Source organism: Carettochelys insculpta, chromosome 2, assembly GCF_033958435.1.
Source record: "Carettochelys insculpta isolate YL-2023 chromosome 2, ASM3395843v1, whole genome shotgun sequence".
Classification (NCBI taxonomy): Eukaryota; Metazoa; Chordata; order Testudines; family Carettochelyidae; genus Carettochelys; species Carettochelys insculpta.
The window spans coordinates 19,357,995-19,383,522 of NC_134138.1; the positions used below are offsets into that span (position 1 = coordinate 19,357,995).

Here is a 25,528-nt window from a genome sequence, read left to right on the forward strand (position 1 = left end):
GGAGGTTTAGATTATATATGAGGAAAAACTTCTTAACTGTCAGGGTGGTTAAACGCTGGAATAAATTACCTAGGAATGTTGTGGAATCTCCTTCACTGGAGATATTTAAGAGCAGGTTAGATAGATACCTGTCAGGGATGGTCTAGATGGTGTTTGATCCTGCCAGGAGGGCAGGGAACTGGACTCAATGGACTCTTGAGGTCCCTTCCAGTTCTAGAGTTCTATGATTCAATGATTCTATACCTCTACAGCTTGAGCTAAAGGGCAACTGGCTCTTAGTGCAAGCTGTAGAGGACACATTCTTTCTCTGTGAAGTGGTCTAGGTACCACTACATGGGATAGTTAACCACACCTACGTGTCTGGGTTACACTTATGGAATATGGGTAATATCATCCCTTGAGGGATGCTTCAATGCTTGTTTAGCGTTTGCAGCACACTCTGAGGCAAGCCCTCAGATGAAAGACGTGAAAGAAGGGAAGCACCAACTCTTCTTATTACAACAGCTCCATGCTGAGGTAGTCATCAGATGGGGTGAGAGGTGAGGCTTCTTGCAAGGGACAGATTTACAGATATTGGAATTTCCATTCTAAATTCCCATAAGTTATCATAATTCTCCCCATGTTTTAGACATGTTCAATACTGGAATCCATACTGGAATATATTCTACGTAGCACTCGCAGTGATGAGTACCCCATAACTGTGACAGATGGAGGGACTGGCATGGAGAAAAAACCCAGGATAATGGTATTCTTGGTTAAAATTACCCCCCAACCATCATTTCTAGGAAAAAATTACAGCCTCTTAACTGCTTCTTGCTTGTTTTTTTCTAGACATCAATGCACGGGGCACCAGACCCACCCCGAGGCCTTTCCTAGACACATTCAGGCATTGGTTTCTTGGATTAGATTTTCTAAACAAACCTTGGCTCCCTTTCAGCTCCTTCCCACATGGCAGCAGCCTACAAGGTTAGAGAAGGCTGGCAGACTAGTGAAAGGAAAAGAATGCCCCCGGTATTACGCAGAGCAGCACAGGTGGAGGATCCTACTCTGTAGCACACACACTGGAAAGCAGAACGTTGAAGCTGCGAGGACTCCTGAAAAAGCAGGTGGGAAACAGCCCAGACTTCACACTGAGATAGCTCAACTTGTCAGACTAAGCCACTGCTAAATGCATCTAACTTGGGAATAAGAAGAAATCCTTACAACAAACCTAAGCAAAGACCGTAAAGGGTAGTTTCTGCAAAAGGATGTTTTTCTAAACATGAAGGGGCAGATTTACCACCTTTGAGTGAGTGCAATGGAGTAGAAGGTGCCTGAAGGGAGCCAGGAAGCAGTTAATGTACTAATTAGGAGACTGTGCTGTAACAGTCATTGTGCACCGGCGTCAATGACTACATAAGGACCCAGGAAATGAAGCTTCCAGCTTTTCTCTGCTTTTGTTACCTGTCTGCAAAATATAAGGAACAATGCACAGAGGTGATGTGATAATTAGCTAAGCCTTTCCTGTATGCAGATCCCACTGTTTTTCATGGGAGGAGAGCTTGCCAGATGGAATAAGCTGTATGTTTACACTTTGATAATAAACATACGAGTGCAAAGACCAAATCTGACTCCCTGAACTTAGTAGGCATCTAAATACATCCTCAGCCACCTTAATAAAAGTTATCAGTTTCCAAAGTTTTTGGATGTGTCTAGTTTCTTCAAAAGCTGTAAGGTGCTCAGAACCTATGATTAGGTACCTAATTGTTTATGATGTGGCTGACTTTAGTCACCTTGCTTTGGAACATGTGGCCTGAGAGCTATTACGAGGATCAACAAGAGAGAGACAGAAATTGACCCTGGGTGAGAAAAACTCTTCTTACAATCAAATCATCTTAAACAGCAAAAGGCACCTGGATCTAGACAGTCTGAGTAACCTTTGTGATCTCAGCATTTTTTAACTCCAAAATGCACCTCATGGGGAAAACCCATTTTTAAAAGGGCACCAAAACCATGTCACTTCCCTCTGTATGCTAGCAGCATTGCTGTTTGAAACAAACAAAAAGAAAAGACAGAACCACAAACAGCCACCTCTATATGCGATCCAAATCCTACAGTCTCCATCTGTGTGTGCAAGTGCATGCAAGTTCTTCACCACAACAAAATCCGAATAGGTATTTGATGATGATGAAATCCCAGAACTGCTGAACCTCAAATCACACAACAGAATACCAACATTAATTTCTTACCGAGTGGCATTCTCCAAAGCCCGGGAAAATGATGCGTAATCGGCAGTAGAGTGCTGGAGGGAATAGTACCAGGTAGCTGCATCTTCAATGAAGGCATTGGAGTCCTCTCCCCCCAGGGAATTCTGCAGAGCCTGGTAAAAGGCTGTTTTGCTATTGGCTCTTCCTTGGCTTTCTTCAAATTTCTAAGAGCAAAATGAGAGTCTTTTAAAAAGAAATAAAACAAACATTCCACAGACTGCGCTGTACTTAGGCTCACCCCATCCTATGCAGGACCACATGTGGAGGCAGCAATGTTCATGCTGACCTCTGAATTCCCATGGGAAGGTGAAGTGCTGTTTCCACTCCCTGTTGTCACATAAAGATGCCCCTCTGCTGGGCCTCTGTGTGTACTTATGGGAAAGGTGCGGTATGGATCTGATGCTCTCTGCACTGCATAGTCCTTAGCGCTGCATCTGGGTGGCCAAGCAAGAGCATCATGACCTCCTTGTGAGTTCTCTTCATGAAGGGACCCACTAATTAGCAGTGCAGCTGCACTAGAGGTTGTACTGTCAGAGTGAGGGGCTATTCCAGGATAGAGATGAAATCCCTACCCCACAGATCTCTGGGATCTCAGAGGGTGCAACCTTCGCATCCTCCCTGACTGAACTGACCTCATTAACGCTGGCCTTCCTCTTGATTGGTACTCCCTTTTCTTCATGTGCCTGTATATTTACACCTCCCTCTGGAATTTCCACTCCAATGCATCTGACAAAGTGGGTGCTGCCCGCAGAAGCTTGCACTCCAATATATCTGTTGGTCTATAAGGTGCCACAGGCCTGCTCATTGTTTTTGTGGATACAGACTAGCACAGCTGCTCCTCTGATATTTGTTACTTTGATTGAATTTCTCACTGAGAAGTTATTTAAAACATTTCATTTCAGTAAGGCCAAATGTTTCACTTTGACTTCATCATTCTGCTTCTTTATTATATAGTCAAAACAATGAGGTCAAAACAAAATCAAAATATTTGAGAATATTCAACTTTGTGAAAAATTCTGAGATTTTTAACTTTTCGATTCAGGACAAAACTAAATTTCAAAACCTCAGAATTTCCAAGGAGACAGAAATTCCATTTTTCTGCGAGCTCTGTTCCCATGGTGGATACCTAAGTTTCCAGGCATTAATGACTCAATGTTATGAATCTGGATGCTGAGCAAAGGGTACTGAAATTCTTCGTGCATTTTTAGGGTGACAAAAATTGAAAACCAAGTACAGTAAAGTGTTTTTTTTTTAAGTGCTTGAGCCTGATGTTTTGTGATTTCTTTTGCAGCTATGGCAGTTGTTGAGTAATATGTTTTCATCACTAAATAATTAACATGCAGTAAGGACTGGATCATGCAAGATACTCTGCAATTAGCAAGTTTGGACACTATGCATAAAAGATTATCCTCTTTACTCCACTCCTCTGTCTTTCAATTGCTCAAATCTTCAATGAAAGTTGCCAGCAGATAATTAGAAATGTAGAAAAGCAGCCCCCTTTTAAAAACCTAATCTTCCATGGAAGTGAATAGAAAGACAGCTACTGACTTCAAAAGGCTTTGAATCAGTTCTTTAGGGACAACATTTGTTTCTTAGAGAAAAATATGCTTACACTTAAGTGCACTGTTAGCACTTCATGAAATGGAAATAAATTAGATGACAGAACCTCTCAAAAAGAAGAAAAAAGAAGTGGGGAAAGAAACCAAGCTATCCCACTGAAACTGTGCCACTAACAGAACCACTCTGTCACTTTTTTTTGTTTTACTCCATCATCTATCTACCCATTATCTATGAGCTCTTCCTGTCCTAAGGTAACAGTTAGTTAAAACTGGTCTGGAGAGAACACTAGACCATGATGGCAACAGGGAGTGGCTTTTGTGACTTCAGACTTCCCCCCCATCCCCATCTCTAATTTCCATTAATCTCTTGGAAAAGCAATTATGCCCTCTATAGCTTTTGGTATAGCAGAGTGGTGGAAAGACTTTTGAGCTGTTTGATTATACAGTCCCACAAAATATTTAAATTACATCAACTCAGCATATTCCAGCAGAACAATATTTCACCTGAAAATTTTCTACCTGCTCTAATAGGGAACCATTTCCAAAATGATCTTAACATGACAGACACTAGCAGATAGACTACTGTTCTATCAGTCTCAAATAATCTACATTCCACTAACTTTTCCAGAGCTAAGATCTACTGTGCTCAGTAAATATAGACCCACAGACTTTTTGTACAGGTTGAACCTCTATAATTCGGCATTCTCTCGTCCAGCAACACCTGTAAACTAGCATGATTTTAGTTAGCCAGACGAACACTTTTCATGGGTGCAGCCAAGTTTCCTGAAGTCCCATAAAGTTTGTTTACAGCCAGCAGTCCTGGCTGTCAGAGTTTTGTGCTGTTATTTAGCTGTAATTTACACCTAAATATTTTCAAAGAGCCAAGTAAGCAGTGAAAGTGTTGGTAATCTGCTAGACAATATTGACCTCCTGTGGTCCAGCAAATTCTCTTATCTGGCACCAGTCAGGTCGAGAGGGTGCAGGACCAGAAAGGTTCAACCTGTATTACAAAAAACAGACAAAACTAGATGAGAAAATCATTAAAGACAAGGGCTAGAGTCAGCTGTGTGTTGTTTTGCTCTGTTCTGATGACAGGCAGCAGTCATAAACATGCCTTAAACGACTGTTACCCTAAGTTTACAGTTCCTTTTTTTGGCAGGAACAAAACTCTACTGTCACCCATCTGCCTGATAGGGAGATATCTCTTCAAGAAACCCTTTGTGGGGAGGTAGGACTGAGTTCTGTCTGGGTCATTGTTGCTGGGCAGATTAAGCACTACACATCCAGAAGCTTCTCAAAATGGGTTTTGGGGTAGTTTTGGGTCCAGTAGATTCCCTGTTACTGGGGTCAGATTCCAGAAGGGCAGGCAAACCGTCATGGCAGCTGCTTTGCACAGACCATGTGCCTGGTGTGATCTAGGAGAAGTTGAGGCAGGAGCAGAAAATAGGCTGTTGTCCCTAACTCTGAAGCATTTAGAAAGAGGTTAGTGATACTGTCAAGCCTGGAGCTGGGAAGCATAAGCAATATTAATTATAGCAATGGGAAACAGGAGGGAAAAATTAATTTAGTCTATTTTAACTGTATGTTTGAATATTATTTTAATTGTAGCCAAACCTTGTTACATTTTCTCAACTGGTAGGATTCACCAGTTTTTTCTTTAAACACCGTAAGGATAAAGAATTGTTTATTTTGCTATTCACAGTTTTCTACTTCCCTGTTATGGGGTTTTTAAAATCTACACTTTTATCTGAGTGACTGGTTAATCAGTTAGCTGACTGGCTAATGGGGATTTCAGCAGAGGAAGAGTCTGCCTGGATTCCAACAAAAGGTTGCTACAGGCAGGTGGAAAAAGATGATTTTTCTGGCACAGCAGATTACAGATGTGGAGATCAAAGACTCAGACTCAGGTGAATTCAGCCTAAACTTTTGGGAACTCTCCATTTTATCTGTGTTTTTGTGGGGACTGATCTGTTCAGATTTTAATCTGCTTTCTGTAGATATGTTTATGCAGTGGGATTTTTTTTGTATGTTTTTGAAAAAAAAAAAAAAAGAAGAAGAAGAAAAAGGAGGAGTTGTTACTCAGTTGGCTTCCCACTCCCACATCCTCCAGCCAGGCCTGTGGCTGGGGCTGCTGAGTTGCAGTACGCAGTACTGGCACCAGAAAAGCGCAGTGTTTATGTATCATTGTGACGAGAACGTCTGTGGATTTTAAATAGCCATGTTGTGTTATAAAAAATAGATTATTTTTTGTTTCTTTGTCATCAGATTATATCAAGCTGTTTAATTAAATTCACTTTTTTAGTTCCTTTGAGAATGTGAATGTGGGGAGTTGAACCCTATGCAATCCTTGCTGACAACCCTGAGAGACTGAACTGTGGGGGTAGGTCCACACAGCAAAGTTATTTCGAAATAACAGAATAGCTCTTCTGGAACCACTTATTTCAAAATAAGGCTTCTGTGTGGACATACCCTGGGTCTCCAGCTACTTTTCTGCAGGACTTGGGGCTTTACATTTTAGTAACTGGAGAAGGGCAATGAAGTGAACCCTAACCTACCCAAAGGTTACACTAACATGCCAATGAATTTGGCCTGGGATATTATAAAGCGCCTAACTGAGCAGCATACGGTAGAAACAAACCACCAGTTCTTCTACAAGGCTTAATGGCTCCTCACCAGCATGTTAGAATAGTGTTCAGAGTTAAGCCTCAAGCACAGAGGATAATGAGTACCAGCGCACATAGTGATTTTAGTCTTATAAAATGGCTTTTGACCAAATTCCTCACGGGAGACTGGAAAGAAAACTTGCTCGCCCAGAGGTGAGAAGTTCAGCACAATGCTGTCATTGAGTCCAGCTAGTGAAGAGATGAAGTAAAGAGTGGGAGCTAAAGAGTCAATTCTTATCACAGACGGAGCTTCATCACGAGTTTTTCCTCTTCTGTCATCGTACTTACAAACTGGTGCAATGTATTCCAGGCACGTGCCCGCCTATGCTCTTGAGATACCCACTCCCGCCCAAGAGCAATGGGGTGCTGTGGGTGGATGGGACCGCCTGCACAGGTCAGATTGCATACATGGGATAAATATATAATATCGCTACCCTTTCTTTCCATCCATCCATCTTCCCACCCACTGTTTCCTAGCTGTGCACGACAGCCCAGATCTGTACGAGGGTGGGTGTATCAGCAGAGTAAAGAGTGAAAGTCAAAAAGCTTAGTCTGCCAAAGAAACAGTCCAATTCTCACAATGGCTGCTACACATCCCTCCTTGCTAAGTCTGTGGGAACAACAGTGGCATAGCTACATGTTACTACTGTAGCTATGCTGGTATAACCCTGCAGTGTAGAGGCTGCTGCACTGGCTTCCAGAATGTTTCCAGGCACAATTTAAGGTCTTGGTTATGACCTATAAAGCCTTAAACAGACCCAGGGTATCTGAAGGACCAGCTTCTCCTGTATGAACCTGCCTGGGAATTGGGGAAAGCCGGGGAGGCTCTGCTCAGTGTTCCCTTGCTTATGCAGATAAGATTAACAGCTATGGGGAACAGGGCCTGCTCAACTTTTGCTCCCAGGTTGTGAAATTCTCTTCGCCAGGATATTTGCATGGCTCCAACACTAGTATTTTTTCGGTGTCAGGCTAAAGCCACTCTTTTTAATCATGCTTTTATTGGTGTTTTTGAGCCTGTGTGTGTGTCCCTCCTCTCGAGATGTCATAGTAGGTTTTATGTCCCTTGTAGGGTCTCATACTTTAATTATTTTATACATGTGTACATTGTTTTAAAAATGTTGTAGGCCACCAGTTTAAGTAGAGAGGCACGGTAAAAATATTTTAAATAAATAAATAAATTTACATGCCCCCCTCCCCACAAGTACAGTGGAGACATTGATGGAAGCTTTCTTCCATCCCCGTAGCTGGATCTGCACTAGGGGTTAGGTCCGCATAGATAATTCACTCAGAGATGTGGGGCTTTTCACACCAGTGATAAACATAGGTGTGAAGAAGTACCTCTGCATGTTGCAAGCCATAGATTTCTCTCTCACTTTCCCCTTTACCTTGTGTTTGACCAAAAAGGCATCCAAGTCTTCAAAAGATACGGCGTGCCCCACTTCCTCTGTTTAAAATGTTTGCCTCATGCAAGCCTGAATTCGTCTGCCTTTAACGCCCATTCACTAGATTTTGCTCTGACTTTCCCTGCTCAAGGGAGATAGCAGGTTACTGCAACCTACCCTCTGGGCAATCTCTGGGAGAATGGAGCCAAATTACTGGAAAGGAGGGAAGGAAATATCAGGTACAGAGCCTCTGCTATCTCCCATATACACCAACCTTGCTCAAGATACCCCTGACGTGGCTGAACAAGAGCACTGGGGTGGGGGAGACATTGCTCTGTGCAGCCTTGCTGGGACTAATCCATATCTAGCCCTTTAATTGTGAGCCCTTCACAGTAAGGACCATGCTTCCTTTTATGAGTGGAAAGCACCTCATGCTGTATGGACATGAGTGGAAAGAAAGTACAATTACCACTCCCCCCCCCACACCTCCCCCTCACTCTCTCTCTCTCTTTCACACACACATTCTGTAGATCTACACCACTGGTTCTCAATGCATAGCTCAATCAGCACACAGCTGCAGCCCATGTGACATCCTCAGCCATACAGGTAGTATACATGCTGTGTAGATGAGGCCCACATAACACACAGAAAGCTGCATATATGGCCCACAATCGTCAACAGGTTGGAAACCACTGACCTACATGTTGTCAGTACTGTCCAGGGTGCAGAACTCTGTGATAAATATTTCCCCAGGACTCACAGGTATGAACATCCTTTGTTGCTACACTTGCTATTGGAGCAGCACCGGGGTTTACCCTTTTCTTGCTCTGTCTCATAAAGGGTGAAATTCACAGACAGCTTGGGGAGGGAGGGAGCTTGGGTGAAGGAAGTGGTTGTGACCTGGGGCAGAAGATTAGGGCGCAGGGTCCAAGAAGAGGTCTGGCCACGGCTGCAGGAGAGAATTCTGATCTGGGGCACAGGTACAGGAAGGGGAGCAGCGATTTTGGTTTGACCTGGAACAGGGGATTGAGATGCAGGGTCTGGGAAGAGTAGGGGTGCAGGAGCAGGGGGACCCAGGGTTTGGGTTACATGGGGTAGGAGCTTGGGGGGCAGAGGTTTTGGGTTATGTGGGGTAGGGCTGCAGGAGGGGGGGCAGAGAGATAGGGAGAGGGAGGAGCTGGGGTGCTTACCTAGGCAGCTCCTGGCTGGCAGCCCCTCAGGCAGGCTCCCTGCCTTCTGTCCCAGCATGCCACTCACAGTGTCTGGCTGAGGGGCCCACGTGCTGCTTGGAGTGCCACAAGCCCTGGATGTTGCGCAGGTGCTTTGTGCACTGCCTGCCCTGCAAACAGGCAGCTTCCTTTGGCTGGTTTCTGGCCAACGGGAGATGTGAGATTGTGAAGCCTCTCCGCTGTCCCCAGCCCTGGTATGCAGACAGAGGGAGCCCACCCAAGGTTCCCACTGGGCTGTGTGCTGAATCCAGTGGTTTGTTGTGCTAGATCTGCCCTTGAGCTGTATTTTGCCTGCCCCTACTCTACCATTACTTAAATTGTTCAGTTTTTCTACATGTGAGTCAAGCCATAAAGACATTCATCTGACATTCTGCTGACAGTTATATGTATGTTATGTGATTATTTGCCACACTGGAACCTGGACTGGGGATGCGGGGCAGGGGGGAGGCTCTGCTAATGAGTTTTCAGCCTAGCAAGCACATACTAGGTGATCATTCTACAGCTATTGATTTTGTAACTGAATATCCTTTATTTCAGGGTCGTTGATGGTGGGGTACAGTTTCATGAGCCAAGTGAGAAGCAGCAGGAATGCACCCCTCCACCCAAAAGACCTTTGACACACTGTAGAGCCCCATATAATTTCTGTGGGACAAAATAGCTTCTTCCTCTTTCAAATACAATCTCCCCAGCACTGCACTGTCGTGACCCTTTCCAGTGTTTCCCATGTTGGTGTTCATGCATCTGCTGTGGTGGTCCACTAACCCTTGCAGAATGAGCAACCAGATACATTTTCTGGTCACAGCCACTTGCCCCTTTCGTTGAGCATAGTACTGGGACAGAGGAGCAGTCGACAGCTCCTGCATTTGGAAGCTCCACCTTCTCCAATGCTAACTATTATTTCTGGAATTTTTCTTATGGCAACCACCTGGGTTCATAGCCTCCAAACCTGCCCCCCCCATGATCCTGACAGAGAGTTTTTGAGCCCTGACATGGTTTTCAGTGAAAGTATAGCTGGCATTGCCGGCTTCCACAGGCAACAACCACCTATATCCCTAAGCTGAGTATTCTGGCACAGGAGGTTTGATGCAAGCTCCTTACACAGATCCATGTAACGTGGTTTCTTTGTTTGGAAGTTTGGACATCACTGCTCATCACCCCAGGTTTCCAAAACAATGCACATTGGTTTGTGTGCCACATAAGTCCCATTCAGAAGGGACAGTACCAACAAAACAGCCAAGTGGATCCCTTCAGTGTTCCCCTGTGATACACAAAACCCCGGGACACTAGCTCTGAAATTGTAGTGCTAACTTTCCTTAACAGCAGCATGTCTGTGAGTATGCACATGCCCAGTATTAAATGCATCTCCAGCACAGCACCTGGGGACATTCAGCATGGATACAGGGAACGTGCCTGTGCTGGATTTTGTCACCAGTGTTTGGTTTCACACAGATGACTGTGGCTGTGAGGCAATAGATCACTTTGGGCACTGTCTGTAAGCAACGGTACAAACAATTTGTCCTCTGTTCCAAAACAGAGGAAATGTTACCGTTTTGCAGCACATGAGTGCATTAGAGCTGAGTTCCTGAAAGTGAAATTAGAAAGCTTTGCAAGCTGCTCTTTATTTAAGGTCAAGTGCAGAGTCCTGCACTTGGGCCGGAAGAATCCCAAACATTGTTACAGGCTGGGGTCCGACTGCCCGGTAGTACTTTTGCCGAAAAGGGCCTGGGAGTTGTAGTGGATGAGAAGCTGGACATGAGTCAACAGCGTGCTGTTGTAGCCAAGAAGGCTAATGGCATATTAGGTTGCATCAAGAGGAGCGTTACCAGTAGATCCAGAGAAGTGATTATTCCTCTTTATATGGCTTTGGTGAGGCCGCATCTGGAGTACTGTGTCCAGTTCTGGGCCCCCATTTATAGGAAGGATGTGCATACACTGGAGAGGGTCCAGCGGAGGGCGACCAAAATAATTAAGGGGCTGGAGCATATGACTTATGAAGAAAGGTTGAGGGAATTGGGACTGTTCAGGCTGCAGAAGAGAAGACTGAGGGGGGACTTGATAACAGCCTTCAACTTACTGAAGGGAGGTTGTAAAAAGGCTGGAGAGAGGCTGTTCACAGTGGTCACGGATGGCAGAACACGGAACAATGGTCTCAAGTTGTGGTTGGAAAGGTCCAGGTTGAACATTAGGAAAAACTTGTTCACTAGGAGGGTGGTGAAGCATTGGAATGGTCTACCCAGGGAAGTAGTGGAGTCTCCATCCCTGCAGGTGTTTAAGTCTCACCTCGACAAAGCCCTGGTGGGGCTGATCTGATGGGTTTGGTCCAGCTTAGAGCAGGGGGCTGGACTTGATGGCTTTTTTAGGTCACTTCCAGCTCTATTGTTCTATGATTCTATGAAAGTAGCCTAATGCTTGCAGGACACACTGGAGCCTACAGCATTTGAAAGAAACTAAGGATACAAGAAGGCAGAAAGAGTAAGAGTAGATGAGAATAATCAGCAGCTATTAAGAGGCAAAGGAAGTCAAAGGGAAGGACTGAAATGCAACTTGTGTAACACAGAGACCATAAGCTGTCTAGGTGAGGAACTATCTTTGTTACGTACCTGCAGAGCGATTAGCACAACAGGGCCCCGTCCTTGGCTGGAGTTCCTCACACTGCTATAATTACTACTATTGCTGCTTCTGCTGCTACAAAGACTTTCCAGATTCTTATCTCAGGAGCCTACCTTCTTTGTAAGTATTGCACTTTTTGTAATTGCAAAGAGAAAACATCAGTAAAATCTGGCAGCTTCCAGCCATCTCCCTTATTTATTCCCTGGTTTGCTGCATAATCTTGTCTTAGGAAACAGTGGACTTTCACTCACTGTTTATATTTAAAGTGTGATGTACAGTAGTAGAGGTAAGACACAGGAATTCATTTCCTGGCCTCAGCCACGTGACCTGGGCTACAGTAACAAAAGTTCATTCCCCATCACAATACAGGGACCACAACCAGCTGACTCCAATAGGTGCAATTCTATCCTTGACCCTTATCTTTGTAATGTCACTTATAAAGGACGCATAAGACAAATGTGATGTCAAAGCAACAATACCCTGAAGGGAACAAATGCAGTCAACTTATCTCTGCTCAGAATTGTAACACTTTCTTTGAAGAAGTTCCTGTCAACTCTTTTGTTGTTATCCCTGAATGTGCGAATGTCCTGTTACAACATCAGCAGCTGTCACAGCCGTGGGATTTACCCTTTGCTTGTACTTTCTTATAAGGGGTGAAATTCAATCCTTTGCTGACTGATAACAACATGCCTTGTTCCACATTAGTTCTAGTCTGAGGTCTCTTTGTCTATCTTGGGGCTTGTCTACACCTGAAATGGTACAGTGGCAGCTGTGCCACTGCAAGACATCAGTGTGAACATTACCTATGCTGATAGGAGGGGTTATCCATCAGTGCAGAGAGTCCACTTCCCACAAAGCAGTAGTTAGCCTGACAGTAGAATTCTTCCATCAACATAGTGCTGCCTACAACAGGGGGTGAGGTCAGCTTAGCTACGCTACTCAGAGCTGTGCATTTTTCATATTGCTGAGCAACATAGCTAAACCAACTTAATTTCTAGCGCACACCAGGCCTCACGTATTGATAAGCCCCCCTCTTACCAGAGTAGATGAACCCCTCAATATTTCAGGTGTTTATGCTCACCATACACCTGCAAAGAATGGCAGTCCTATTAGCCTCATTTTAGAGATGAGGTTAAGGCTCAGAGGAAACTAAGTGACTTGCCCCAGGTCACACAGGAAGTTTGTGGCAAAGTAAGGATGTGAACCTGGGTCTCCAAAACCCTAAGCTACTGATCTAACTACTAGATATCCTTCCTCCTTAGTGGAAATTAAATAGTGCCTGGCTCCTGCACAAGGGCAAATTTTAACTCATCAGGTACCAAGAGCCCTTCACCCATTTCTGCTTTCTTCAGATCACAGTGGAAAGCTTTTATGGAATCATAGGATTGGAAGAGATCTCAGTAGGTCAAGTCCAACCCCCTGCTGAAAGCAGAACCAATCCCAAATAAATCATCCCAGCCAGGGCTTTGTCAAGCCAGGACTTTCTTACTGTTTTAGATTCCTTGCTTTAAAAAAAAAGTTAGTATCCAGCTTAGTAGCCAGAGAGGACTTTATCACTGGGCCCCATAGTAGTAAACTTTGGTCTTTGGGATCATTAGGGCAGAACAGTTTAGCAATGTTAGTAAGAGTTAAACTGAACGTTTGAAGTTCTGTTGAGGTGGGTTATGAAGGAGATCAGAGCAGAGGTTCTAATGACAACCAACCAATACCACTGGTGCGCCCACTTTTTCAGTTTGTACACAACTCCCATTAACACTGATTACTCTCAAAGGTGCTGGAACTAGGAGAGCTGCCACACTATCAGCTTAAAGTGACTTCTGTTACGTACAGGATTTAAAGTTTGATTAAATGGGTCTCAGCACCTCCTGCAATATGAAGCAGTATTGGCCCATGGGAAATTTTTATTTATTGTTCTGGAGAACTGCTGAAGAATATTCTAAACATGCTGTCAGAATCCTACTGTGGGGTGTTATACTTGTCTCTCTACCACCTGGCACTGTCTGCGCCGGGGAGACACTACTGGACACAATGGTTAAGTAGTTACTTTCCATAATGGCAATTCCTCTGTTTTTACACCCTGTGGAAATGAAGGCGCAACCCATCCAGCCTGTTCCTTTCAGCTTTCTCTTCATTACCGTGCTGTGTAATTAACAGATGCAATCGGAAGACAGGTACATTCCAGTCCCAGAATGCTACACTCCCTTTAAATTCGTGATTTTTTGTTTTATTTACAAATGAGCAGCCTTCCTAGAGACACTGTCACTGTCTCTCTCTCTCTCCGTATTTCCTTCTGTGGCTATTTATGCAAGAATATCAGCGCAGAACAATATACGCAGCAACTGCTTCCAATGAGTGATCGGTTTGTTCCCTGCAGCTTGAGGATTAATAACTCTTCACTTTTATTCTAACTCATGTATCTGCAGATGCTATTCTTCTTCATGGGCAATTCTAATCTTGAAGCATCCTTATAAGAAAGAGGATGATTCACATGACAGAAAAGCAGAGGCAATTGTATAGAAAATAAACCATTCCAATGATGCATGCACAAAAAACATAAGCTAGGAGCTGCAGAGTACAGTAACCTAGGAATTTTGGACCCGTATCTGAGTTTAGAGTCTGAATCATCCATAAAGTTCAGCAGGGCTAAATGAAGGAGTCTGATTTGGGCCATCCCTACTCTACAGAAACCCAATAGCCAAGTTAATATTAAATTATCACGTATACAAGGGATCAACTACCCCAGGCATGGGTGCCAAGAGTAGCACACAAGCTGATTTTCGTTGGCACACAACATGGAATCTCAGCCTTGCCCCATCTCCCTCATGTAGCTGGGAGCTGGCTCAAAGCCTGTTGATTTACAGATGACCAGCTAATGCTACCAACCACTTCCTAACCAGTAAAGCTCTGCGTCTTAATATATGTATTAATGAAGCTGTTGTAAGTAGGACTATTAGCAACTTTAAAAAATATCACTGGCACTCAGAGCATACATAGAAGTCAGAAGGACAAATTTTGGCACCCTGGCTCAGAAAGGTTGCTGACCCCTGACCTCCACGGTAACATACAACAGGAGAAATGAATACTACATGCTTTTAAGAGATCTACAATACATGCAGGCACATGCAAAATAACTTCCAACTTTTTGCCTTTTCATGAATCACAGTAGTACAGCATAAACAGGACATATATTTCCATGGGCTAGTCAAAACATGACTACTTGATGCAGAACAGTGCTTTGGTGTTTCTGTCTGGAGTTCAAGTCAAGGACTACGAAAGCCAAAATGTGACTCTCCTGCCAGCGGGAAACCTTTTTGTAAATATTTGCTTAAGTGCTTTAAGAGTTGATCTTTCTTTTGCGTAATAAATCTCGGCCTACCTTAATCGCCTTAGCTCTACTGATTAGCCCGTCCTGTTGAGCAGTTCCAATGAGCAGATCCACCTTCCCAAGTTGAGAACGCTGCAAGGCTGCAGCCAGAGGTTCCCGGAGGTAAACTCCATCAACCACAGGGCCCCAGTACTGAAACGGCCCACTTAGAGCTAGGAGCTGTATTCACAGGAACAGAGAACAGTACAGCACAAACATATCAGGTCTTCCAAAAGTGCTCAGTGTTCACTTGACTCTGCTGCCATTGAACTTAATGGTAAAACCCACATTAAAGGGGGCAAGGGCTGTGCTAGAGACTGACTGGCCTGGGGATTTTTTGAAGAGGTATAGGGCCTTCCTGTGGTAAGCAGCTGGGCCAAACTAGGGATGTTCCCACCTGACCACACGTGTCTGAAATGATGAATTTAGCTGGTGGCCTCATTATCCACATCATAGACCAAAACTCACATTTGGAAGGGACTGGAAGGGAAGGGAAGCATTGCTGATGCCTCTTCTCTACTTGCATTTGAAGGACTCTGCCCTCCAGGATGGTTTATGTGGCACATTTCCTGAGTACGACATTTTGTTAAGTTAAATGCAAAGCAGTCATAGCTTCACACTTCCTATTGTGCAAAAAACTCTCATGGAAACTAAGGGGCCTGATTCCCCTCCCTGATGGGGATCACTGCAATTCACTTCAAGATACATTTACACAGCCAAAGTGGTGCTAAGAAGCCTTAGTTTAAATGAGAATCAGGTCATAAGTTTCAATGGGCCAAACCTTCCGATGGCAGGCATCAAGGGGTAACTCCACTGAAGTGAAGGCCACTTTACACCAGCTAAGGATCTGGCCCAACATTTAAAAAATTCTTCTTGCAGGTTACTGTACATGTGTAACATTTCAGTTATAATACAAATAGAAAGTCATAGCGCACCCTCGTTTGTGCATCGTTGAGAGCCTTGGCAGGCACCTGGCGGAGGCAGGATACAGTTTCCTCGCTGCTGGTTGAAGGGCATCTGAATTCATTAGCCAGAGCTGCCACTTGGTCCTGAGCTTTCTTCTTACTAATCACCGACACTGGAGAAAAAGCAGACCCTCCCTACAAGAGAAAACAGATACCAAGTCAACTGATCCCCTCAAGAGTGCCAACCTGCGACATGATGAGAAGATGACAGATCAAAACCTGCTCTAGAAAGCAGAGTTTGAAAAAGCTGTAGCATGGTCTAATAATTAAGGGAAAGGAAGGGGAAAGAGCGGGACTGGGTGCCAAAAGTAGTTCTGCCATATATTTCTGAGCAACCATGGGCACATCACTTAATTTCTTTGTGCTGCAGTTTCCTCATTCATAAAATGGGGACTATAACCCACCTCATGGCATTGAATCCTTTAAAGGAAACTGCTAGATATTATTACTACTGTGTTCTCACCAATCTCAGACCTAAGGTGTGTCTACACTACCAGCTACTTCGAAGTAGCTGGCACAACATCGAAATAGCACGCATCGCGTCTACACGTGCCATGCACTATTTCAACGTTGAAATCGACGTTAGGCAGTGAGACATCGAAATCGCTATTCCTATCTGAAGATGGGAATAGCGCCTTACTTCGACATTCAACATTGAAGTAGGGCATGTATAGACGATCCACATCCTGATACATTGAAATAGCAGGGTCCTCCATGGTGTCCATCAGCTGAGGGGTTGAGAGACGTTCTGTCCAGCCCCTGCGGTGCTCTATGGTTGCCGCATGCAGCATCCCATAGCCCAGGGCTTCTGGCTGCTGCTGCTGGGGCTGCAGCTGGGGGTCCATGCTGTGTGCACGGGGTCTGCAACTGGTTGTCGGCTCTGCAGACCTCGTGCTGTGCAGGCCGAGTGTGTCTAGGAGGGGCCTTTAAGGGAGCGGCTTGCTGTTGCCCCAGAAGGGCTAGTCCAGCCTGTGACCTCGCCTGCAGCCTTTGCTGGCCCCTTATTTCGACAGGAAGCCCTTGTGTGCGTGTGGACGCTCTGCATTTCCTTCTGGGGCTGCTCCTTTCGATGTTCCCCGTCGCTACTTCGACATTGAACGTCGACGGCACCAGCCCCAGAGCAAGTGTAGACGATACACGTCGACGTAGCCTATAGCAAAATAGGCTACCTTGACGTTGTGTGCTAGTTTAGACGTAGCCCCAGTGTAATTTAAGCAATTGCCACTACTCACATTGAGCTAATGCCACTTATTAAGTATTACTGTTATGCAAGCTACCGAAGGACGCAATCAAAATCAATGCTCTCTTGTGATAGGCATTGAGCACATAGGTGGGCTGGAACCTCCCACAAAGATCTTATGATCTAACTCTCAGTACTAGTTAGTCTCTTATAGCTATAAGATCTGCAGTTCCAGCAATGGTAGGGGAGTGTAATCTGGATTCTTCGCTAGCAGGGATGAGACAGGAGCAGGAAAGAAGTCAGCTTGGACTTTCAGAACTGTGAGTGGGTGTGTTAGAGTAATGGGGGAGGAGGCGTATCCTTTGTCCTTTAACGCTCCATGTGTCAGTTATGGAGATACATTATACATTATAATGCTCTTCAGAGTAGGTTCAATATTTAAATCACTTGCCAAAGCCAGAAAGCCCAGACAACAACGCAGAAGTCTATGACTTCCAGTTCCTTATTTACAGCCCCTCTCCCGCCCTCCAACATGTCACAGCTGGAGCTGTGTTTGGAAAACAGCTCACTGGGAAAGGATGTCATGATGTTCTTGAGTAACCACAAAAGCCACACATTCAAAATGCAGGTATGTTAATACAGCCTGATAGCATCTGAGCTACGTCGCTGGTGCTGGAAGCAGTGACATGGTTAAAAATGACTCACTTCTAATTTCCAAACTTTTAGATCCATTTACTATAATAATTTCTCAGATGTACTTCTGTCTTTAAAAAAAAAACCACACACAAACAAGCTGATCCCCTCTGCTGATTAGCTTTTTAAAAATATAACACCAGTTAAATAAAAAACTAAACAGTTAAGAAAACACAGGCAAAGAAAACATTAAATGTACTTTTAATATTTTCACTCTGAGAAGCCATGGGTAGGATGTAAACACAAACATGGCCATTGATTTGTTTCTAGCAAGCCTGTGCACTGATTGTAATGAAGTATTCTGTCTGATTCCCGAAGCTGTTTCCAAATAGAAAAATGAGAAAGAGACTATTGTTTAGACACTGAGTCAGTCCTTCAAGCAGGGCACCTGAATCGCTTCCACACGTCCTTAAAGATTTTTCTTTTTCATGAAGTTTATTAATGTCGGGGATTTAAAAAGACAGCATAATTACTTATTGGTTAGTTTAGGTGTAGATTACAGGAAGGCTGAATCTGAGCAAAGAGCATGTCAAAATATGAAGAGTGCAGCATTTCTGGTGCTGAGAGGTTACCTTAGGAAGGGTCTATGAATTGAAACAGGCCAGGGGGTGTAAGGAGCTATGTTTGTCTAAAGATTTCCATCCATGGCTGGATTAAATTTTATGATGTGCACTCAGGCATGTGCAGAGGTCCACCACCAATAGAAGCACATGCTGCTAGATGTCGGTACTCTGCTACTCAGCTGGGTGGCAAGTGAATCTCTCCTAGGAGGCCGCCCAAATGCTCATCTTACAGGAAACATTGGTACAGAGGCATGAATTCTAGTCCCAGTTGCACCACTGATCTTCGTGTGCATCTTAGACAAGTAATTACAGGTGTAATAATCCTGGCCTTGCATGGGTATTTTGAAGATATTTCATTAATGCTTGCAAAGCATGCTGAGATCAGTGGAGGAAAGGTGTTGCAGAGGCCAGCTTCTCTAGCTTACTGGATCGCCTGTGTGGGGCAAAGCAAGAAGAGACTGACCAGAACTTCCCTGACATGCTTTTGGAGGAGTCCTTAGCAGGAGTAGAACCAGAACAACAGGTTCCTGTGGCCCTTGTACAGTGAATATGACAGAGCTACAGAGAAGCTTTGTGGTAGGGCAGGGGGAAGATGAATATCACCCTCCATCTACTCCCAGGGACATTTGCCAGTAAGTGCAAGTTAGAGCAGCCCAGCAATTGCTCTACGTGAAGAGCAGAGCAGAGATTTAGGGAACCAGCTGAGAGTCTGGCCTAATGTACCATAATCATTTAAAATTGGTGTAACTTCTGCCTGACCCAGCGGTTAAGGGCACTCAGCACCTTTCAAGGAGTGCTCAGCATCCTTGGATGTCACCTTGTGTGATGTTGGGCAAGTTACATAAACTCTCTGAGCTTCAGCACTAGCCTGGGAAACGGGCCTGGTGTCAAATAGTTCTTTACAAAAATTGGTGTTTCAAAGCAGAGGCCAGATAAAGACAGGCAGGTGATAATTATTAATTTGGCTGACAGCCAGGGCATAGTTTTACTGCACCATGTCTGGTTCCCTGTTTAATGCACTGCTGGATTTTGTCTGGAAGCAGTTCAAGGAATAAGGTCAGGTCTACACTAGGGGATAAGTTCGAATAAAGATACGCCATTCCAGCCACATTGATTGAGTAGCTTGAGTCAACGTACCTTGATTCCGTCCCCACAGAGAGAGGTTGATGGGAGAAATGCTCCCATCAACTTCCCTTATGCCTTGCCACTGCCAGGAATGCCAGAGTCAATGGGAGCACCCTCAATGTTTGGTTTAGCCCATTCTGACTAGAGCCGCTAAATTGAACACCAGAAGATCAAACTCCAAAATGTCAATCCATGGGTAAGTATTGACACAGCCTAAGAGTGACTATCTTTTCCCAGAAGTGTAGATGACATTTAATGATTGGAGACACACATCTCCTAGAGCCAGAAGGGACTTTGGGAGGTCATCTAGTCCAGTCCCCTGCCCTCTTAGCAGGACCAAGCACCATCCCTGATGTCTATTTACCCCAATCCCTAAGTGGCTTCTCCAAGGACTGAGCTCATAAGCCTGGGTTTTGCAGGCCAATGCTCATACCACTGAGCTATACCCCCCCAGTGGTGTAGCCATGTTAGTAACTGCAAAAACAACAAGGATTCATGTGGCACCTTAGAGACTAACATTTTGCCAAACCAATTCATTCTTCAAACTTCAACACCCAACTAGCTAAGTAAAGAAACAGATCGACACAAGCAGATGAGTACCCTGGAGTCACCTACTTCAATAAGGGCTCAACATGGAAAACAACAGAACACCACTAGTCATCATCTAGAGCCCCCAGCTTAAACCCCTCCAGTGCATCACTGACAATCTACAGCCTATCCTGGAGAACAATGCCTCACTCTCACAGACCTTGGGAGATAGGTCTGTCTTTGCCTAGAGACAGCCTGAAGCAAATACTTAACGACAGCCACACACCACACCACAGAAACACCCAGGAACACCCTGTAATAAACCCCATTGCCAACTCGGTCCACATATTTATGCAAAAACACCTTTACAGGAGCTAACCAGATCATTTACAACATCAGGGGCTCATACACCTGCACATCCATTAATATGATATATGCCATCAAGTGCCAGCAATGTCCCTCTGCCATGTACATTGACCAAACCAGATAGTATGTGCCAAAGAATAAATGGACGCAAATCAGACGTCAGGAATGGGAACACACACAAACCTGCAAGGGAGCACTCTAACCTCCTTGGATATTCATTAGTGGATTTAAAAGTAGCCATTCTTCTACAAGAGAACTTTAAAACCTGATCACAGATGAAGGCAGCTGCACTGGAGTACATTTGCAATCACAATACAATCAGTTTAGGACTGAATAAGAATCTTAACTGTTTAACACACTACAAAGGCAAGTTCCCCTCCCTTTATAGTCACATCCCCACAACTCAGGCTGTGAACGGGAGACAGCCCTGCTGACTTGATTAGACTCATTAACACCTGTCCTACGTTTGCCAAGTACTTTTTTTGTTGTTCTTACATATACACCCCAGCCCCTGCAATTTCCATTCCAACTCATCACATGAAGTGGGCTTTACCTATGAAAGCGTATGTCCTAATAAATCTGTTAGTCTCTATGGAGCTACATGACGACTCAGTTATCTTTTGCCAACAAGCTATTCTCATGGAGCCTCAGCCAGTCGGGACTATCATATCCTTGGGCATGTTGCTGTACTGTGGATTCCATTGGATTGGATGTGCAAGGCAGGCTGAAAACACAAGTTTTCATGCTGACCTGCATTTGTACTTGTTCAGATGTGTAACACAGAGTGAGACTGCTCACATCCCAGACCACCACAACTTCTCTCCATGTCCCTCCCCATTCTGCAGGAGTACCCTTGATCTTACAGAGAGAAGGTGGGTGAGGTAATACCTTTTACTGGACTAATCTCTGTTGGTGACAGCGACAAACTTTGAATCTCTTCTTCAAGTCTGCGAAAGGTGCGAAGAGCGTCAGAGCTAAACACAAGATCAAACAGGTAGTTTAGCCTAAGCCAGCATATTCTAAGGGACAATTCAAGATGAAGTGACCTGTTAACCACATGATTTTAGAGAGCATGATTTTAGTGTCCAGCAAAGTTATAAAAACACTGAATTTATGGCTTCTGTTACCCACTATCCCCACCCCATTTTTGTCCTAGGGTGTTAATGGGCCACTTCACTTTGGATGGTCCCTTCGAATGAGTGCTTATGACTTATGCTAAACTATCTGTTCCACCTTGTGTTAGCTATGACGTCCTTAGCCCTAGTCTAAACTACAGAATTACTTTGGTATATCTGTGCTGGTCATGGGTGTAAATAATCCACACCCTTCAGCAACATAGTTACACTGACCTACAAAATGGTGTACACAGCACTCTGTTGGAAGGCAAGTATCTCCCATCACCATAGCTACCACCACTCCTGAAGATGGAGTGACTAAGCCAACAGGGTAACACTTTCCACTTGACTAACAGCGTGTTCACCACAACCACTACAGTTGCACCAAAGCAAGTTTCTAGTGCAGACAAGCCCATAATACGCTTCCCGAGACTGGAAGAAGAGTTCTGGATAGCTCAACAGTTTGTCTCTCTCTCTCCAACAGAAGTTAGCCCAATAAAAGATACCAGCTCACTGACCTTGTCACTCTAATATCCCAGAATCAATACAGCTAAAAAGCCCCACAGCATCCATCCCATGATCTCACATTTATACCAAATGGCTTTCTAGGTGCACACCTTTACTGTATCTTCATAGGGTTATTTGCTGACTGGCAAATTTTTAAGGGGGACTGGAATGAAAACAACTAACAGAGAAAGCAATGGAGCAAACCTTTCTCTAGTGCAACTCAACAGAACCCTCTTGGTTCAACATTTTAATAAGGGCTGAGTTTGCTCTGACTCCTACAGCAGCCTAGGCCTTTGTTCCCAGAGTTCAGCCAATAGCTATGTTATGACGACTGAACATCATTATTAGGGCAAAGCCTAAAGGCCAACAAGAACAGAGCTCTGTGGTGCTAGGCAATGTGCAAACACAGAGTTGTAGATGGTCCTTACCAGCTTCAGAATTAGCTGTGGCCCAACAAAGCATGGTTAGTATGAAGAATGGGAGTAATCCCATTGACTCCAGAGCCCAGGTTAACATTCTACACTGGATTGGGACTATATGAGCAAGAACACTAGGTGGTGTATTGAGTCAAAATGTGTGCAGTGTCTGGGGTGAGATCTGAAAAGACATGAAATGCATCACTAACTTGAAATCCAGTTCACAAATCTTCCCTGGGAACCTGGTCCTGTGTTGAGAGGCCTGGGCCACTACGTGGTCTGGCCTGGAAATACTATTTCACCCCCATTCTGTCTTGTCTATTTCCATTGTGACTCTTTAGGGGCAGGAACTGTCTACTACTTTATGTTTGTACAGCACCTAGTAAAATGGGGCCTCTTAGGCACTACTGTCACAAACAGGATTATTAATCAATATCATGTGAAATCCAGGCACAAAAAGACAATCCAACACAACAGAGCCTCTGAACTTCTGTTGATTTGTGTGGCTTTCCCTTAGCACTGCAGAACTACATACTGGAATGTTCAGAGGAATCCTGGGGTGCAAGGTTCCTCTAGGAGCTGTGCTCTCCATAGGCCAATGGGTAGAGCCCTGCAAATCGGTGGATAGCCACTTTATAGCCACAGCTATGAACCTCCACGGACGAGGATGAAGATATCCACGGCTCATTTTTGTGGATGCGGATACCAATTTTAATATCTAGAACCCTGCAAATTTGTAGATATCCTTGGGTATCTGCATCCATGGATGCCAATGTGGATATTTGCAGTTCATTTTTGCACATACTGATGAAGACACAAATTTTGTATCCAGGTAGGGTTCTACCCATGGGAGCTAGTAGGGGCAGCTAAGCACAGCAGAAGCAAAAAAAGCCCTTGCATGCTGTCATGACTACAGGCTATTTACATGTCCTGGGAATGGGATCTCCAGATTCTTCCGTGGGAAAACTCCCTGCTGTCCCACACAGCCAATCACAAAAGTTTGTCGGAAACTCCACAAGCTGAAACTCCCCATAGGTTATTCCTGCAGAGGAAAAATATGGGCCAGACTTTCAGAAGGAATAAATTAACATTATTCTATTATACACCATCTCAGCTCACGCCACAAAATTCAAATGAAGATCCAAGCTTCACAGAAGTTTAAAGTTTTTGCAAAAAGCAGACATATTGCAGGGGTTTTATCCTGGGAACCATCTCTAGCAGTAATCTCTTTTATCTTCCTCTAACAGCATCAGTTTTGCAACAGTCTCAGTAACAAAGTGTCGTTCTGCAGTTTTCCAGGGCAGTGACCATTTCCCCAATCTGCTTTTTTTTTTTCTTTTTAATATAACATTTGTATTCAGGAAGTAAGTCTTGCACTTTGGCTTTAAACTCAATATAGGCTCCAACGCTATGCCTCAGAATGAATTTTTTTTGAGGGGGACCATAATTCAGCAAACAAATAATAGCAGTATTCCCCTGTATTGGTGTGAAGGGCAGGGGGAAGGAGAAAAAATTCCTACTAACAAACTTTAAATTCACACCACAGTTTGAGCTTATCATTTCCTCATCCGCATCTGCAGACCACAGGAGCAAACATGAGAACAGAAGCCGGTGACAACCCACAATGAAGGCTTCAACTTTGAGCAAATTCTTCTACTGAACAGAAATACAGAACATAACACTGGTGTAAGGCTATGATTTAAGGCAAGACACACAGAGAAAACAAATACTTATGGTGGGTCCTGCTTTTCTCTTCATCACATTCACTGTAGAAAACTGACTATGACTCTGACACTGTATGACTGACTTTTCGTAGTAACCAGGGGTAGATTCAACATTAGCTTTAAAAAGTGGACTCATTTAGAGAGATGCAGAAATGTTGAATGACTTACGCATTCACAGTACCTGTAATTCCCAGTATTGCCAACTCCAAGCATGCAAACATCATTAGTCAGGGCTTCTTTTATGTGCCATCTGATTCTCAAGTTTTTTTCTGGGCAGCTATCATGAGGGCTGCAACTTCCTTGTAAATGAACACTGAGAGTCCCACATTGTCACATGATTCCTGCAGCTGGGGCTTTAAGAAAAAATGCTAACCATATCATATAAATCACAATAAAATCATGAATGTTGGCAAGATTGCCCATGTGCAGAAGACCAATTCACTGTATAAATCCCACTCAGAATGGGCTTCAGTGCAATTTAAGTCATGTAGTTCAGAGGTGGCCACCGTGACCTATGGAAAGTCATTTGACCTCTTGGTCCATGCTTTCGAAAAAAAAAATCAGTAGAAATATATAACCTCACTGAAAATGAATTGCTGCAGCTGAATTAAGCAATCCTAGCCATTTCCCCACCCAGTCCCTACCCCTCATTTACAGGAAAAGCAGTAAACATTATACTGAGTGTTGTGCAATTCTACAAAGTGTAATGAGTGGAGTAGCAGCATCAATGGAGAGATGGCATTATTCTGGCCATTCTAATATTATTGCACAGGGACTCCATGTGCCCCATCTGTGCCGGGAACTAGCAACTTCCTCAGCCTGCAGAAAAAGACACCTTACTTCATTCACATGCTGTCTGAAAACTCACTTCTGCAAAGGCTTTCATTGCAGAACCACCAGTGGGCTGTCGTCAAAAACCTGCCCTGACAATGGCTTTTACCACCAGCACCACCCAAGAAATTGTTCTAAAGAGCAGTATCCCTCCCTGTCCTCCTCCCATCCTCTCATGCACCGTGGTCCGTTTTGCTCTCTTCTTGTGCTTTTGGACTAACTGTTAACTCTTTTGGCTACCTGCTGCCCTGAGATACTCACATTGCCACTTTAGTTAGTGGAGTTGTTCTAGGATGGAGCAGAAGCCAGCTCAAGCTGACATGACATCTGCCTGTAAAAGCTCTGCCTATGCTTACATTTGGCCAATGTCAAATATAAAGCTGGATTTGTGTCTATTATTTGGTGAATGGCAGTGCCCACAGAGTGCTAGGTGTCATCCAGAGAGGCAGGAAGGCGCACACA

At 44.3% G+C, this 25,528-nt stretch overlaps 1 protein-coding gene across 1 annotated transcript in view; it reads right to left on the minus strand.

Annotated features, from left to right (window-relative positions):
* Positions 1-25,528, minus strand: part of TG (thyroglobulin) — a 209,578-nt gene that overhangs the window by 22,903 nt on the left and 161,147 nt on the right. Inside the window, exons 42-44 of the mRNA XM_074984795.1 lie at positions 15,989-16,153; positions 15,066-15,233; positions 2,229-2,410 (exon numbers count right to left, since the gene is read on the minus strand). Coding sequence (XP_074840896.1) covers positions 2,229-2,410; positions 15,066-15,233; positions 15,989-16,153 — 515 coding nt within the window. The remainder of the gene's footprint in view (positions 1-2,228; positions 2,411-15,065; positions 15,234-15,988; positions 16,154-25,528) is intronic.